The sequence below is a fragment of the Cricetulus griseus genome, chromosome X (assembly GCF_003668045.3).
Source record: "Cricetulus griseus strain 17A/GY chromosome X, alternate assembly CriGri-PICRH-1.0, whole genome shotgun sequence".
NCBI classification, from domain to species: domain Eukaryota; kingdom Metazoa; phylum Chordata; class Mammalia; order Rodentia; family Cricetidae; genus Cricetulus; species Cricetulus griseus.
The window spans coordinates 83,021,060-83,039,042 of NC_048604.1; the positions used below are offsets into that span (position 1 = coordinate 83,021,060).

The following is a 17,983-nucleotide window of genomic DNA, read 5'->3' on the forward strand; positions in this document are numbered from 1 at the left end:
TGGCAAATGCCTACAACAGTGCTTGGCACACAATACATGCTAAAAAAAAACTTAGCTAAAATGGAAATGAAGGAGAGTAGGAATGAGGGACAGAGAAAAAAATTTAAAAAATAAAAGGAGGTCATTTCAGAAAAATAAAAAAACCAAAGACCCTGGTGGAAAATGATCAGGTCCTGGAAGTGGAAGGAAGCTTTATGACTCATCAATCATGTTCACAGTAAAACTTATTTTGAAGATTCTATTTGTGTTGTAGATGGCATCAAATATGAACAAATATGGTTTCAAGGTTCCATCCTCGGGACTAGAAAGGATTGCCATGTTTGAGAGACTCCTATTCCCCCAACCCTTGCTGTTGTCATGGAAATGACAACGACAATGAACATTTGAGGAAAGCTCCTCATGGGCTGTAAGTGGAGAGGCCACTCCCATCTTCAGATGATGACAGAATGTATAATACACACATGCGCGTGCACACACACAGTTATTACACAAAGGCCAGACACAGAAAGCAGGATGACACAGACAGAAGCCATGGCTGTGAGCCCAAGTCTCACTAACCTCTCTCATTGGCTTTCCAGGGGCATTTCTTCCTTTAATAATAGAGAGAGGAAGAGGCAGAGATATCAGAAAGGAATAAAACACGCATAAATATACAGTTTCATACCAATTTGCTTCTTTTAACAAACAGATATTGAGGTGATAATTCATTTATTCCCTTCTAGAAAAAAAGGAAACAGAAACAAAAATTCCACAGACACATCTAGTCAAATCACCTTTTCGTACACTTAAAATCAGTGTAAACAGATAACAAGACCCAAAAGACATCATTTATAGTATCCATAAATTTCACACATTGAGCCAGATGAAAATCACACAGAATAGAAATTGACAAATAGCGGCATTGTTTTCAAGGGTGACTGTAATAGAATCTCAATCTTGGTATTCAACCATCTCATAATCTCTTCACATTTGATTTGACAATCTATGCATTAAAACATCAAAAGTTGTTGATTATGTGTCAGAGCGGAACCCCACAGAGGACATGGTCTCTATACTCTTTGGAATAATTTTTCTATCTCCTTGAAACTGAGCATGTCCATGACGGGGGACGGTGAGGAACAGAAAGAAAAGATGAGAGAAAGGCATAAGTCCCACTAACAGACAAACAACAGAATGATATCTAAGAACGAGCATTCAACCTCTTCCCCTTAATTCAACAATTATCAGGAACATTGAGAATCAATGGCTAAAGACTGTTCTTGCTTTATAGAACCCTCTGCCTGCATACAATTAAGTCTATTGTTTTGAAAAGAGAGTCTGATAAGAAACTATTCTATGGTAATATTCGTAATTGGACATGCCATTTCATGTCTCCAGGATATTCAAAAGCCCAGTGGCTTTTGATTTGAGCTATGGGGCAATTCGTCATACAGCCTTGCACGAAATTTCCACATTTTGAGGAAATTAAACCAACAGCTATGAAAGACCCTATCCAACATTATCTTTCTCCCAAACTCACCATGCTCAGTGACTCCCATTCTCAGTGGTTCTAAAACTAAAACTCTCCAAAACAATTCCAGAAACACTACTCTAGGATGTAGATATGGAGTGACCTTTTATAACTCACATTTAAGGCTTCAAACTTTAATGTATATGTAAAGGTTTTCCAATTGTGACATTTTATCCCTCCCTCTTTCTCTCACTTCTGAATTTTACTAAGGAGGTCAGCAATTTCTTGTGATTGTAGTAACAGAAATTTGAACATGTAAAACTAAGCATTCACACTGTTCCTCAAGCCAGGAACAAGAGAGAAAAATGTGGACAAACTCTTCAGCAATGTTTGTTACCAGAAGCAAACTCACTCAGATGACAGGAAGAAGGAGATGGATATCATTTCATGTTTTGTGGCTCAGATAAACCTAGTATGAATTACTCTTTATTTTGGACTCTTTGACAAGATTTTTTTTCTTTAGAAAAATTCAAAAAACAATCTTTATAGTTCAGAGCTCTATTATGTGGTGGCAGAACTAATTCTCTCTTATAAGGCTGTGGGCTTATGAAGGAGGGGTCCCACATCTCAGCCACCACTGTGTCCTTAGTCTTTTGTAATATACCTAGATGCTAGTGGTATTTTATCAGTGCTGATGAAACTGAATCAGTCTTGATTGTCATCTTGAAATACCTTGGAACAGGAATTGGCATACGACTTGCTTGCCAGCAGGTTTATGGGACATTTTATTGATTGATAACTAACGTAGGTGGACCCACAGGTGGTACCATCCCAGGGCAGGTGAGGCTGGGGTGTATAAGATACAATAGTAGGTGAGTGTGAGCTTGGTAGAAATCCATTGAGCAGTGTTTCTCCATAGTTTCTGCTTCAGTTCCTGCCTCCAGATTTCTGTGTTAGCATCACGTCATGTTAGATTCTAAAATGTAAGATAAAATAAACCCTTTCCCCACCAAGTTGCTTTTGGTCAGCGTTTTACCACAGCAACAGAAAAGCAAACTAGAACATTATGGTATCAATGAGGTCACGGCCAAGAGTCTTTTCTGTGTTATAAGTAACATGGCTATGAGTGCTAGCCTTTACAGCAGTGGTTCCAACCTTCCTAATACTGCGACCCTTTTACAATTCCTCATGTTGTAGTGACCCCGAACCATAAAATTATTTTATTGCTACTTCAGAACTATAATTTTGCTACTTTTACAAATAATAATATAAATACCTGATATGTGATGGAAAAGGGATCATGACCCACAGGTTGAGAACTGCTGCTTTAGAGGATGGATTCCAAGAGCTAACACTGCTCTGGTCTGTAACTTTGTTTATCTTGTGAGGATACTATGATTTATATTCAGAATGTGATTTCTTGAATTACCAAGATTATAGATCTTTATTAATTCTATATTGAGCTATGCTCAGGGCACAGTCAATGGGTTATTGCTGAAAACTATGCAGTAATTGGTATTTGATCTGTCTTGGGTACTTTTCAGAAGTCATATTTTATGTAACCCTAATTTCTCTGCAGATCATCTCCTGCCACTTGATCACTCATAGATTCATAAATAATCTACAATAGAAAAGGCCATTTTTTTCTAGAGCTAAAGTCAATATTTTCTACTGTACTAAAGATAGTTCCTCACTGACAAAATATAAACTACATGGTTTCAATATTTAAAAATGTTCTTGAACAATAAGTAAATGAAAGTATCCACTTGAATATTTTGTTTCATAAATGTGTTCTTTAGAAAGTTTCTTTAGGTCTTCAGTTAGGGTATACATCTGACAATGTGGTATGTTACCAGGAAATGAATCAAGAGAAAAGGGAAGTGTGTTGAAGTGGTCCTAGTTATAAATCAGGGGTTTGGTTAGGTCTGGGGAGAAGTCTGATTTCCTAAGGCAACAAGAATTGGGGTTATTGACTAGAATTCATGGCTTCAGAGAAAGACTTGGGAAAAAATTGTTTTCTAGGTGCCTTTGTCTTCAGCTTTCTTAGTTCACTGGTGACTTAAAAAATGCTAATGGTTAGAATTTAAGGTTGATAACCATTTTAGGGTTTCTATTTTATTACCAGTCAAATGCAATTCAAGTGGCAATACTTTAAATACTGAAGTACATGCTCTCTGGTGCTCAGATAGAAATGCATAAAGTAATTCATGTACATAGCTTTTCTGAGCTGAAAGTTGATCCAACCTGAGGCTTGTGGCTGTGTACATGTAATGAGTCTGAATGGACATAAAATAAAAGTGCAAAGCAAGGCAATGAAAACTTTTCTCTGGAAATGACCAGAGAGTAAACACTTCGGGGTTTATAAGCCACACAATCATTGTAGTAACTATTCAACTTGGTCACAACTAATCTACTTTTAAGACAACCATAGACTTCATGTAAATAAATGGGCATGGTTATGTCCCAATAACTTTCATTTCTACAAACAGTAGGGGGTCAGACTGGGCCCCAAAATTGCAGCTTACTGGTCTTCAGTGTAAGTGGATAATTTACCATACTCTTTGTGGACTTGTATAAGAAACAATAGTGCTTGCAGGGGTGGAGGTATATTATGCTTCTGTCTGATTTAAAAATAAATTATATATTATTTTATGTGTACAGGTATTTTCCTAGCATGTGTGTCTGTGCACTACATGCCTGTCTGGTGCTCATGGAGTCCAGAAGAGGGCACCAGATACCTTTGAAACTGGAATTAGAGATGGTTGTGAGTCATCCTGTGGGTGCTGGGAATTAAACCTGGTTTTATCAGGAAGGAGGCAAATGCTCTTAACTGCTGAGCTATTTATCCAGACCCTGCTCACTTTCTTTATCTATCTATCTATCTATCTATCTATCTATCTATCTATCTATCTATCTATCTATCTATCTATCTATCTATCTTATCTATCTATAAATAATCTGGGAATTGAACCCAGGCCCTATCAAGCTAAGCATGTCCTATAGTAATGAGCTATATTCTCAGCCTTGCCTTGTTTTTTAAATATTTCTCCTCCATAAAAAAGCCAACAAAGAAGATCTGAATATTAAAAGATAAAAGGTTTTACAACAATGTTCACTAAGTTGGTAATTTGGGAGCATTTCGGAGAATATATGTGAGCTTATTTGAGCAGCAGCAGTATAAAAAGGAAAAAGATGCCATAAGCTATTAGTAATAAAATTCTGTAAAGCAGAGCAATAAGCAAGAAATTTCAGAGGTGGAAGAAATCCTCAAAGAGGACTATTTCCTTAATTGTTTTATGCACTCTAAGCTTGTCTTGTACAATATTATTTATTAATCTGTATAAAGGAGCACCCCATTTTAGGACGTCAAATACCACATCAATAGACAAGAATTTCTTTCATTAATGTGCATACTTGGATACAGAAATCTACATTTGTAAATCACTAAATGATCAGAGACACATGGACACAAATTGCTAAGTGTGTAATTCTAAATTGTATATATTGCTTGCTCAACTCATGTAGTGTTCCCATACAATACTAAAGGAGATTCAGTAAGTAAAATGATAATGTGTATTATACTATAATTCAATCTTTACACACACTTAAAGAGGGGCAGATCATAGATAAATAGATCAGACAGAAATTGGGTAATGTACACTGAGCACCTAATTCTGAACAACAAGCTATACCTAAAGAGTAATGAGAAAAGATAAAATTATAAAGTTAAATGTTCACACTTCCACACCTTGGGTGTGCTGCAGTTTCTATTGCCCCATATTCAAACCAGAGATGGCCATAGCTTAGGACTAAGTGGATCAACATGCTCTCTTTATTAATTTGGATAATAGTTGAACCAAACCATTGAGATCATATCAGAGACCTAATTTAACTTGCTGAATGTCTATAAACAAGGGACCTAGCTTCTTTGTGCTTCTCAGCATTCTGGAAATGAAAGCTGTGGTTTAGATACATTTGGGCCCAGGTTTAAGTCACAAGTATGGCAAGGAATAACATAGACGTAAATTCAAGGCATACAGTATCTGTTTACCATCTATATTTATGACAATTTCAATTTCTTTCTACAAAAAGTGTTTCCTGTGTTGGAAATCAACTAGCAGGGTAAAACAAACCATGAGGTAGTTTTTAATAACTCATTTCCACTAAATGTCAGACCTCTGGCTCTGACATCTGTTTTGAGTTACTGAAATAGCTGTGTGAAATAGCTGTAGCAACTAAGATATTCGTTTATTTCTGGTAATACAACTCTAGGAACATGGACAGAAGAATCAGAATAAGACTATCAAGTCCTCTAAGACATTGGCTCAATCTTGGCAAAAACTTCATGGCAAAAAAGTAAATTATTATTTGAAAGATATATACATGGTCAAGGAAACCTGAGATAAGGTAAGGTAGATAAAAATATTTTAACCCTGGATCAGAAAATCAATTTACCAGGTTGTAACCAGCATTTTATTCCTGAACAAATTAAACAGAAACAACAGATATTACATGAAATATAGAAAGTACTGCTTCATAAAATTTTTGTTTCTGATATTTGTATGTACATGTGATTATAAATGTGTTGTAAAACTGTTGTGAGTATATACATCTATGTTTGTGTATAAAAGCACATATACAATGTACTCTATTTTGGGATTCTAGTTTGTGATTAAAACATGCATAATACATAGTTAAAACAGGCTGATGGCCATTGTTCAGAATATCAAAGACTCTTGGATGATTCTATAATGCTTTTCCACTGGGAAAGTCTTTAATTCTAAGACTTAAGATTCTCAGGAACTTCTTAATATCAGCCTAACATATGTACCAAATGGTAAGCTGTCTCTGCCTAGTTCAGCTGTCTCTATTTACACACCACACCAAACACAAACACAAAGCATAAGCACAAGCGCGCGCGCGCACGCGCGCACACACACACACACACACACACACTGCTCTTCCAGTTATAAATATTAAATATTTTTAGTTACAAATAAACTATTCCAATGACTGATGTTCTGTAGTAATGCTCAAGTTAGCAGGGAGCAAACAAAAAATACTAAGATCATAGCATCACAGAAAACCCAGCCAAAGGGCTGGGGAGTCAGTTCAGTGGGTACAATGCTTGCTGAATGAAGACCTGAGTTTGGGTTCCTAACACCCATATAAAAGTGAGTACCTATAACCCTAGTACTGGGGGAGGCAGGTTAGATAGTTAGACCCGGAGGGCTTGCTTGCCAGTTAGTCTAGCTAAAATGATGAGTCCACTTTGGCAAGAAAACCTGTCTCAAAAACTAAAATGCAAAGAGATAGAGGAAGACAACCGATGCCAGCCTCTCACCTCCAGGCATAGGCACATATATATTCATACAAAACACACACACACACACACACACACACACACACACACACACACACACAGAGAGAGAGAGAGAGAGAGAGAGAGAGAGAGAGAGAGAGAGACATCTAATTAAATACTCTGAGACTAGCTATTTACTCTCTTACAATGTAGTGTTTTTTTGTTTTCTTTTTAAGAATGAGTTAATTTTCTCAAGCCACCAGACTATTGAGTAAGAAGTTAGTCAATGGAACAAATTTCAGATAAGGACTCTTTCTCCCATGTTAGAGCATTCTGATCAGTATTTAGGGTATCACACTCTTCCTTAAGTACTAATTTAATAACATTATCCAGGGGGCCTGAACTATGTTTCCCAAGGGCCCAAACAAGTAAACCGAAACCACACTAGTACATGTTACATTACGCATGTGAGCTGCAAATGTCACAATAGAGACGGCATAGTCTTAATGTCTCAGGAAGCTCCTTCTACACTTAGTCTACCTGAAAGGACTGTAGAAGTGGGGTGCAGCCAGCCAATACAAAGGATTTCGTTCTCAAGCTCTAAATAATAAGATCTAAGCAGAGGAGATACCTAATAGAGTTAGGATGGGCTTGGGGCAAGGGGTTAGTGGAAGACAGGTAAGAGTTTCCTCTGTTAAAAATCAAACAGTGGTGCTCAGCAGTGAAAAGATGGCTGGTACAGACATTTAAAATTAGTTTCCTTGATGGTTCCTTAGCAACACTCTACCAGAACATTATTGCTTTTAATGTGCACTGCACAACGTTCACTCACACATCAAATAGCAAGGAAATGGTCATTGTTAGCTAACTCTGAACAAAAAGATAGGGAAACACACTACTCAAAACCCCCTCCTTATTGCCCTTATGGAGACAAACAAAACCATCAGATTTTCCCCCACCCCTCCCTTCCTAAGCTGCCCATTAGGGTGCTAATCACTGGCTACAAGGATTTCTGTTTCTGCCTTTCTGCTTCAATAGGCTTTCTTTCTGTCAGCTCACAGGTGACCTTAACTGTTTTTTTATAGGTTGATAGGGGGTTGTTCAGTGACTGTGTCAGGTAATAAACCATAACAAGAACAGTAAAATATCTCTTTGGATGAAGTAAGCTATTTGTGGTTCATATAGGCTTTTGGGAAAAATTTGAGCGCTAAAGTCCTGTTTTTGTATGTGGCACAAAAATGTGCAAGGTCAATGAAATAGAGAAAAAAATGTCTTTCTTTGAAAGTAAGTAAAAAGCTGATAACCTTACCTATGGAGATCTAATTATCCCTATATTGAAATGATGGGTTGTGATACACTTTTCAAACACAAAGGGCATCAGATTGCAAGCCAGCATCCCCATCACTATCACTTAGTAGGCATTTTCTAGGCTTCACTGTTTGTTGTACTGTAGCCTTACATCCCTGGCAAAGGCACCATACAGCAGTCATTTTCTCATCTGTGAAAGTCATATAGATAGTAACTGCTCTTAAATAAAAGGTACCGCATAATTAGCTCTCCAAACCAACATGTGAACCACATAAAAGACTTTATAAGTACAAGATGGAATTCTTCCTTCTAGAAACATTTTATCCTCACAGGTATTTGAACTCAAAATACACCAAGCCAGAAATTTATACTACAAATAAAATTTCATTGATGAAACCAAATTGGCATCCTGCCAGCACAGGTTGGCCTTCAGTAGACAAAAACATGTGTTGGTTAGAATGGTGAGGTCTGAGTCCCTCGTAGGTATAGGTCCTTACCTCTTGAACTAGGGAAGGAGTTGTTGAGTTGCTCCATCACTTCTTCTAATCCTGTGCTTGTATCCTGGGGAGGACTCAGAAGATCTTCCTCGCCTTAGTGAAAGAAAGATAAGGAATAGCCATTATACTTTTGCCAAATGCAAAGACAGGAAAGGACCGCTATAGCATTTTACAAACAACTGTAAGTTCATTTTACATGTTCATAAGTAACAAACAAATCCTTAAGTAGCTCCTCAAGTTTGATTATCAGGGACTACTTCCTTAATGTGTGGAAACCCACATGGTGATTTACCTATGTTACCATTCTTGTAGGGACAGTAGACAGAGAATGCTGAGGAGTTATGCACTTTATTTGTTACTTGGAACTGCAGTATCATTTTTGAATTGGGAATTCATTGCAGGTAGTGTGTGGAACATTGTCTCAAACAACATCTTAAGAAACAGGAAATTTTCTTAGATGCAAAGCAAACTAATTTGAATTCTGAGTGTTCTCTGAAAGTTGTTTTTCATGATAATCAATCTCCCAATCATGGAAATACTCTATTTGTTAAGTACATCATGACATCTATTGAAAGCAAGGCCTTCTTCAAGCAAGTCAGAAATAATGAATGGGCTTAAGGACAGCTCAGGTTCACCAGTGACTTGGAAATGATTAGGGAGGTGGTGATTAAATGATTTACATATTCTTTTCATTTCTGTTGGTCCATGCCACACTTGGATGTTCAGCTAAGTTTATAATCCTGCATTCATTCCTGTATTTTCAACCTTATTTTTAAAGCATGAGCAGAAAGATCATTTACTAAGACAAAATCATACTATAGGTGGTCAGGAGCCTGCATGTTATTCCTAGAATGGAGGGTTAAGAAGCTGGGGTGGATACAAAGCATCTGATTCTGAGAGACTCATGCCAAAGCAATCCTCTTTGAAATCCTAAGTACAGGAAAGACAAGGTAAAGAATGGATGCCACACAAAGCAGTAAAACAAGATACTAGATTCCTCTTTTCTTCCTCTCTTCTCTCTGCACACATGCACACATGTGTGAAAATATACATAGACATACATATGCACAACACTTTGAAGTTTTTATCTTCAGAAAGGATAAATGGCATTTAGTATTTCTAGTTTATTTATTATTGCATTTTAAATGCTTACATTCTTGTGAAGATGGCATGAATAAAATAGTACCAGAAGAAACACAACCCTGACCAATTGCAGGGCCAATTACATCTTTTTGCTCCATTACTGATGCAAATTTTTGTTGAGCTGGGAAAGGTGAAGCATTTTTAATGGCAGCAAGTCCATGTTCATGACAGTATGTCTTACAGATTAAATCAGAACGAGCAGAAACATTCAGCATTGGTGTCAATATATCTGACAGTTTAATTACATCATATCTGAGTTCCAGGAACTTCATTGTACTGTGTTAAGACCCTGGAACAGTTCAATGATGTGATTGGCAGTAGTGATCCTGAATGACTTCAAGGATCAAACTATAAAGTATAAGCTAATGGTGTCAGCTAAGTTCATCTTTACAGATAAACTATCACCTGTCTCAAAAAAGAGTTTCTAAGTTCAAATGCAAAATTGGCTTGTTTTTAATAGTACGTTTTTATGACAGTCATAATTGTATCCATTTAAACAGTTGTAGAGGTATTTGGATTTAAATGTGGTGTGCTATGAATGCACTCAGGTATTGATCTAATAACCATTCTATTATTTTCTAACATGATAGATAAAAGACCCAGAGACAGATATTGGGGTGAAAGCTTCAAGTTAAATATCAGAACAGCAAAGCAGCCAGGCACTAACTCTCACTTTAGCTCAGACTGAAAGGCAATCCCGGCTCCACCAAACCTCAGACTATAATTTCTCCTCAGAGTGGCTGAAGAATCCTGAGACTTCACTATCTTCTTATTCTCAATGAATGTCAGCTCCAAGATCCTGTCCTGTTTTATATACCTTCCTAATGCTGGGATTAAAGGTGCGTGATCCCAGGTGCTGGGGTCAAAGGTATGAGCTCTGTTACTCTCACTCTTGTGTAGGCCATGGCGACCTTGAACTAACAGAGATCCATCTACCTCTTACTCCTGAGTCCTGGTATTAAAGGTATATGCCGCCACTGCCTGACCTCTATAGCTTGTGGATGACGTTGCTTTCTGAATCCTAGGGCAAGCTTTAATAAATCACAAATAATATATCACCAGAATATTTTTAGAGCACCTAACAAATCCTAAATTGTATATAAACAAGTGTATTCTGTTACCTCAAATAGTTTTTAATATTCTCTAGAGTTTTCAAGATGGCTTAACTAACCTCTTTGTAAGAATGGAAATCAGGCAATAGGCTAACTGAAGAATTTTTAGCACCTAATATATTCTGTATCAGATTATACTGAAAAAAGTTGAAACAGTTAAGTGAAACCTGAATGTAACACCACTGACTTGAAGAAGGAAGTGGAAGAGCAGGAGGTAGAATGAAATACAAGAAAAGAATGATGCTGAATATGATCAAAATACTTTATTCATATATATATATATATATCATAATAAAACTTATCACCATATAATTAATATATGCTCATAAATATTTTAAGAATAAAGTACTAGAATTTTATTGTTAGGTATTGGTCCAGGTTTCCTTTTTAAGGCCTTTACAAAAAAATTCAAGGGCTGGAGAGATGGTTTAGCAGTTAAGAGTTCTGTCAGAGGACCTGAGTTTAGTTCTAGGCACCCACATTAGTAGCTCACAACCATCTGTAACTATAGCTCCAGGGGGTTCCAACACCCTCTTTTGGAGGCACTCATCAATTTTGCAACTGTGTAAAGGAGTGATGAACACTTTGAGAAAAGGGTGATATGCAACTGAGCCTAAGACTTGAAGGTTTGAACCATGCAGATACATGGGAAAATAGAGTAAGAGACAAAGGAAGAGCAACTCCAAAGCTGCTGAATGGTCAGTGTGGTTGGTTTGCTCATAGGACAGCAAGGCACAGTATACACACAGTGATACAGTGATCAAAGGCTGTGAAGAGAGCTCTTCCATGATCCAAGCACGTAGACTTGGTTATGAGACCTATTTTGGTATTCACAGATGTGTGTACAGAGAGGCTTAGAGTGCTTATGAGCTTTTGCATTTGCCTTCTTGGGTTATGTGCCAGAAGAAACACACAGTTCAGATGGTCTGCTAACCCATGGTGGATGAGAGACAATGTAAATTTTCTTGAACTCAACTAATGACCAGGGGTGAGGTTTAGCTGACCTCCTTCACAACTACAGTTCGAACAGATTTGAATGACAAATGCCAATTTGAAAATGTTCTGGCTATTTGCAATAACTGTCACTGATTCTCAACACATAAGAAGAATATAAAAATGCTAATTTCACAACTTGATCATTACATGCTATATATGTCAATTGAATTTTAATACAGGGCCCCATAAATAATGGTAAAAACATATCAATTTAAAAGTACAAGTTTAAAAATAACTGACACACTTTGTTTTCATTAGCCAGACCAGTAAGATACCAATATTTACAGTTTGTCTAATAATACACTATGTAGCTATATTACAAAAGGCAACTCCAGAGTTTCTAATTACAATTCATGACAAGCCTGCTAACTAACATTTTTTTTCTTCATTTACTGCTAAAAAAATGCACACTGAGTGTCAACTGTGCCTACTTGGAATTTTGCCAGTTATAATCCCCACTTAACTGACTCTGTTGCCTGCTCAAACAATATATTGCTAGGAGTTAAGGGAATTCATGCCAATTCCTTAACATTAGCCATTCTACGTGATTCTACTCCAAACTGATTCTCATGAACATGCCTAAAAATTCTTTTCGGGTTATTAACGCTATTTTCTGGCTTTATTTTGAAGTTAGTGTGTAGAAATACCTGAAAATATGAAAAGGTGAATGTTTTCAAATATGGAAGACATGGCCATAGGAAGTGGAACCTTGATGTGGTATAATACAATACTTTCCTTTAGTTGCTAGCAAAATGAAGAAAATAATTGGGATGATTTGGTTTAAACTAAGAACACAGATAGCCGGGCGTTGGTGGCACACGCCTTTAATCCCAGCACTCGGGAGGCAGAGGCAGGTGAATCTCTGCGAGTTTGAGGCCAGCCTGGTCTCCAGAGCGAGTGCCAGGATAGGCTCCAAAGCTACACAGAGAAACCCTGTCTCGAAAAAAAACCCAATAACAACAACAAAAACAAAACAAAACAAACAAAAAACTAAGAACACAGAAATGGCATGGGTTTCCATGCCAATGCTTTTGAGTCTTCTGAAAAATATGCTGGCTCCAAACTTTCTAGAATGGATGGCATCCCACCTGACTCATATCCTGTTCCTGATTTCCAAGGCTGACAGTGGGTTTAGTTGTTGAAAAGTAGTTTTAGCCAGAACATATGCAGCCTATGCAGAAAAAATGTAGGGATCCTTAATTCTGTAACTTTGGCTTGTATCTAAGCAAATTATTTTCTTTTTGAGCATGGAACCGTGCGTTAGCAAATTACTTTTTCTTGTAAAAGAGAATACATGTAAGCACACATATTCACCATGACATGACTAGTCACTAAATACATTTGTAGCACTGAGTTGTTTTTCCAAAATTGATCTAATGAGAGGGATTCTATAACATGAAATCTTTTATTTACTTCTTATTAAAACCATCAAGATAGTTTGTTTGGAGGTTCTAGCAGGGGAGCGTAGCTACTCATATACCCTTGACCAAAGACCTGTCCTCCTCTATTCGGGGAATGTCGTTCTCTTTGACTGAGCATGTAGCCGTGAGGGAGAAAGGAGACACCTGCCTAGCTGCTAGATCAGACCAATCAACCTGGCGATCCATGAGGTGACAGATGTAGCAGCCAGATTGCCCTCACACTGATGACTACCTTATATTCTATCCTAGAGCATTCATCCAGTGGTTGATGGAAGCATAGGCAGACACCCACAGCTAAACACTGAACTGAACTCCTGGAATCCAGTTGCAGAGAGGGAGGAATGATGAGCAATGGGATCAAGACAAGGCTGGAAACCACAGACACAGCTGACCTGAACAAGGGGGAGCTCAGGGACCCCAGACTAATGGCTGGAAGGCCAGCATGGGACTGATCCAGACCCTCTGAATGTGGGTGTCAATGAAGAGGCCTAGGCAATCTATGGGGCCTCAGGTAGTAGACCAGTATATATCCCTGGCACACAAATTGACTTTGGGAGCCCATTCCACATGGAGGGATGCTCTCTCAGTTTGTACACATGGGGGAGGGCCTAGGTCCTTCCTGGGATGAGATGACAGAGTTTGGAGATCCCCCATGGAGGGCCTCACCCTCCCTGGGGAACAGAGGGGTGATAGGGAACTTGGTGGGTTTGGTGGGGGGACGGGGAGGAGGGGAGGGAGAGGGAGCTGGGATTGACATGTGAAGCAAGCTTGTTTCTAATTTAAAAAAAATTTTAAAATTGGAAAAAAAATCATGATATAGTGTTATTTAACCTGCAACTTGTATTGTTGTACATAATTTTAAAAAAAGAATATGCTCACCATGTGTTATTATTCTGCTACTTGTGTCCAGTTCTCTCTAGTTTTTCAATAGAAAAAGTATAATGATTTATTTAATACTGTATATACAGGACAAATTGTGCTTTCATATCCTAATTGAGAACAGTTCTTTTCATCTATACGTTATGTAGATCTTTTTCAGTAAGTTATGGCACCAAAGGATGATGGTGATTATTAATCAGCCTTAAACTATGATAAAGATACCCAAATTAAAATTCTTAAATATATGCAATTCTCCCATGCCTACACACAAAAAATATATTATGTTTCAGGCTAGAGAGATAAATTGGCAGTTAAAAGCAATGACTGCTTTTACAAAGGACTCAGGTTTGGTTCCTAGCACCCAATTGGTGCTAGGTGCTAAAACACTCTGATTTAGCCTCTGAGGGCAGCAGATATGCATATGCTTGCCGTGGTTTGAAAGAAAATGCCCCCCATAGGCTCATAGGGAGTGGCCTTATTAGGAGATGTGGCCTTGTTGTAGTATGTGTAAAGTTGGAGGAAGTGTGTCACTGGGGGTGGGGTTTGAGGTTTCAGAAGCTCAAGCCAGGCCCAGTGGCTCACTGGCTCTGCTGCCTGCAGATCCAGATGTAGAACTCAGTTACCTCTTTAGCACTAAGTCTGCCTATGTGCTTCCTGCTCCCTTCCATCATGATAATGGACCAAAACTTCTGAACTGTAAGCCAGCCCCAAATAAATGTTTTCCTTTATAATAGTTGCTGCGGTTGTGGTATTTCTTCACAGCAACCGAAAGCCTAACTAATACACTTGCACACAGACATACATGCAGGCAAGGCATACACACATAATGAACAAACAAACAAACAAATAAATGTCTTGTGTTTGATTTCCAAAAGAGTAAGTCAGAAAACACTTTACTGCAGGTTTGTTGCAATGACAATAATCAGTCCAGAAAGAAAAAGATCAAGAAATTGGAACTGTCTTAAAGGAGTTTAAGTTCTAGGGTATTCTAGGAGGAGCAAAAATTGCTAATAATTATCTGCAACATAGAATAAATTACATGATGTAATGCACAACAAAATCATGTAGTATATGATGAAGTTACAAAGGAAGATCAGCTGTGTTGAAAGAGGATAATCTATTTCAGGTTAGTAAAAACAGTTTCCATGCTAATTATTTTGGAATTGATTCAATAGGCAAATCAGGACTTAGGCCAGGAATAGTATGATATAACCTGCATAGCTGCAAAGTAACTAGAAACATCTAGATGATGGCTTGGAAAGAAAGGACAAAGAGAGAAGAATCAATTAGGAAATTTTGCATATCTGTTCAGGTAGTAGATGACAAAAGAGTGAACTGAGGAAAGGAGTGAAAAGGAAACAGGGTGGTGACATCACATGAAATATTTAGCAGGACATACTCATAAGGAAACAAGTAGGCAGATCCCAATTAAGGAACATTCTACAAACACTTGGTCTTAAAACATATAAAGATGCCTGGAAATGCTTGAGACTGAAAGAGACTACAGAGACTTGTCAATGACATGGAAAGAATGTCCTATCATTGGGTCAATAATAATAATAATAATAATAATAATAATAATAATAATATAGTAATAATTATAATAGCTACAGAGAATATTATTAGCAGAATCAAAAGTATCACAATTGAAGTTGCAGAATGAACAGAAACAGTCTCTTGATGTGATTTTGTGGTGCTCCACATCGAATTCAGGGTCTTGTACATACTAGATAAAAGGCCTACCATTGATTTATAGTCCTGGACCTAAAGTTTATTTCTTGAGTAATAATTCTATATTGGTTATGTAAGAAATTATATTTTACCTTAAAAGACAAATTTTCAAGTCTTTTGGGTAAAATTTTATTTTGTGTGAAACAGAAAATTTTATCTTGGGTGGGCCAGTGAAATAACAAACCAACAAACAATTTAAGTATGATGAATAAGCACATAAAAATGGATAAATATATGCAAGAGCATATAAAGATGTCATCTTAGGGATATACATAAGTAGATGTCAATATAAACAAAACATTAGTATAAGGATATATAAATTAATGGATATAAAGCAACTGTGGCAAAATGTTGAATTAATTGCAATTTTGCTATAAATTTAGTAGTTATCCTAAATAAAAAAACCACAGAAGAAAATCACATATAAATCTCTAATATTAATAATAAATCTAATTTTAAATGGTTGGTTGATATTTCAAATAAAAAAAGCAGGAAACACATTAGGAAGAGTAAGTTTGTGAAAGTAAGCAGTTATTAGATATGAAGAATTGTTAGGAAGGCACACACATGAGTATACAGAGGTCAGGAATATAAAAGAACTATTATTGTTAAGTTAATATTTCTTCGTTTCTTCCAATAAAATATAAATTCTATTAGCATAATCTCCCAGTAACACCTGTATAGAATGCATACGATATAAAAACACCTTTCCAGTGATAAGTATTTTGTGCTCTGAAGACCTACAGTGGTTCCTCTGTATCTGGAGTCGGTTGATTATAAGATCCCATAGATACCAAATGCATGAATGATAAAGTTCTTTATATAAAGTACTTTCATAGAAACTACATGGCACCTTCCCATATATTTTAAATCATCTCTACATTACTTATAACACCTAATATAATATAAATGTTGTGTAACTAGTTGTTATTATCATTCAATTCAGGGAATAATGACCCCAAAATATCTATGTTTAATTACAATAGGATACCTCCCTCCAAATATTTCTAAGTTTGCTTGGTTAAGTCCATGATATGGAACTTGCAAATGTAGAGTGCCAACTGTAGTTGAGTTCTTTAGACAGATCAGTTGTTATGCCTTCTCCCATACTTCACTTGAAAGCAAATCACTGGGGCTGTGTATTTAAAGAATACTTTATGTAGACTATAACTGAGTCAGTATCATCCTTACCACATCTCAAAAGTTAACGGCACAAGAATACATTTCACAATTTTTAAACATCTGTAACCATCATTTTAAAACTCCCCTGGGATGGAGAGATGCTCAGCTGTTAAAGGCTAGGCTTAAAACCAAAAAACCAAAAATATAAAAGTTGCCGTAATTTCTCCTTTATTAAAGTTGGCTTACACAGGATAAACACTCTCTCTCTCTCTCTCTCTCTCTCTCTCTCTCTTCTCTCTCTCTCTCTCTCTCTCACACACACACACACACACACACACACACACAACCACCACCAACAAAAACACAGCACCTTTGAATTCAGAAAACAAATATTGCAACATATCCTATCTCTTACCCTAATTCAGGTGCTGGCATATAGTACTTCTATGCCTGTATTTATTTCTGCCATAATACTCCTGATTCTACAAATCATTGGTACCACAGCCTGCTACGTACTTTAATTTGAGTACTTTAACAGGTATGCTGCCTCTTAGGTGTTGACAGCCTAAATAATTAATGCTTCTAAGCATGTGGAGTTCTGAGCTCAGCTCAGTGTTAAAATATGTGATTTAATTTCTCATGCATTACTTCAAAAGGAAGGAAAACCCTGAAACAGACATAAGAAAGCTCATTTGTTTTCAGAATTTACTGACTTCTCAAAGGTGTTCAGGTTGTTTTTTTTTTTTTCATGTTGGAAGCTATCATTTACACTTCCAACGATCCATTAGCTGTATTCAGATCTCATATACAAAGAAGGAATCTGACAGAGATTGCCCTAAATCACTGAGGTGTAGTCAAGTCGGGAAAACACATGGAATACATTGTCTGTTTGAGAACAACTGAATCTTAGCTTTCCTATCAGGTTTGTCTTCTCTGGACCTGGATATGCCCTCTGCCCTGCTAAAGATTTTCGAACATGACTGGATTTTCTTCAGCTATTCTCTTTCCTCAGGCATACTTAT

General features: G+C 37.1%; 1 protein-coding gene across 7 annotated transcripts in view; it reads right to left on the reverse strand.

Annotated features, from left to right (window-relative positions):
• Positions 1-17,983, reverse strand: part of Dmd (dystrophin) — a 1,637,847-nt gene that overhangs the window by 6,729 nt on the left and 1,613,135 nt on the right. For 4 of the 7 annotated variants that reach the window (XM_035449894.1, XM_035449893.1, XM_035449896.1 and 1 more), the window contains one exon: positions 8,558-8,650. In XM_035449894.1, the coding sequence (XP_035305785.1) occupies positions 8,558-8,650 (93 nt within the window). Of the gene's footprint in view, positions 1-558; positions 591-8,557; positions 8,651-17,983 lie in introns of all 7 variants that reach the window. The other 3 variants (XM_035449892.1, XM_035449898.1, XM_035449897.1) reach the window with 1 other exon arrangement.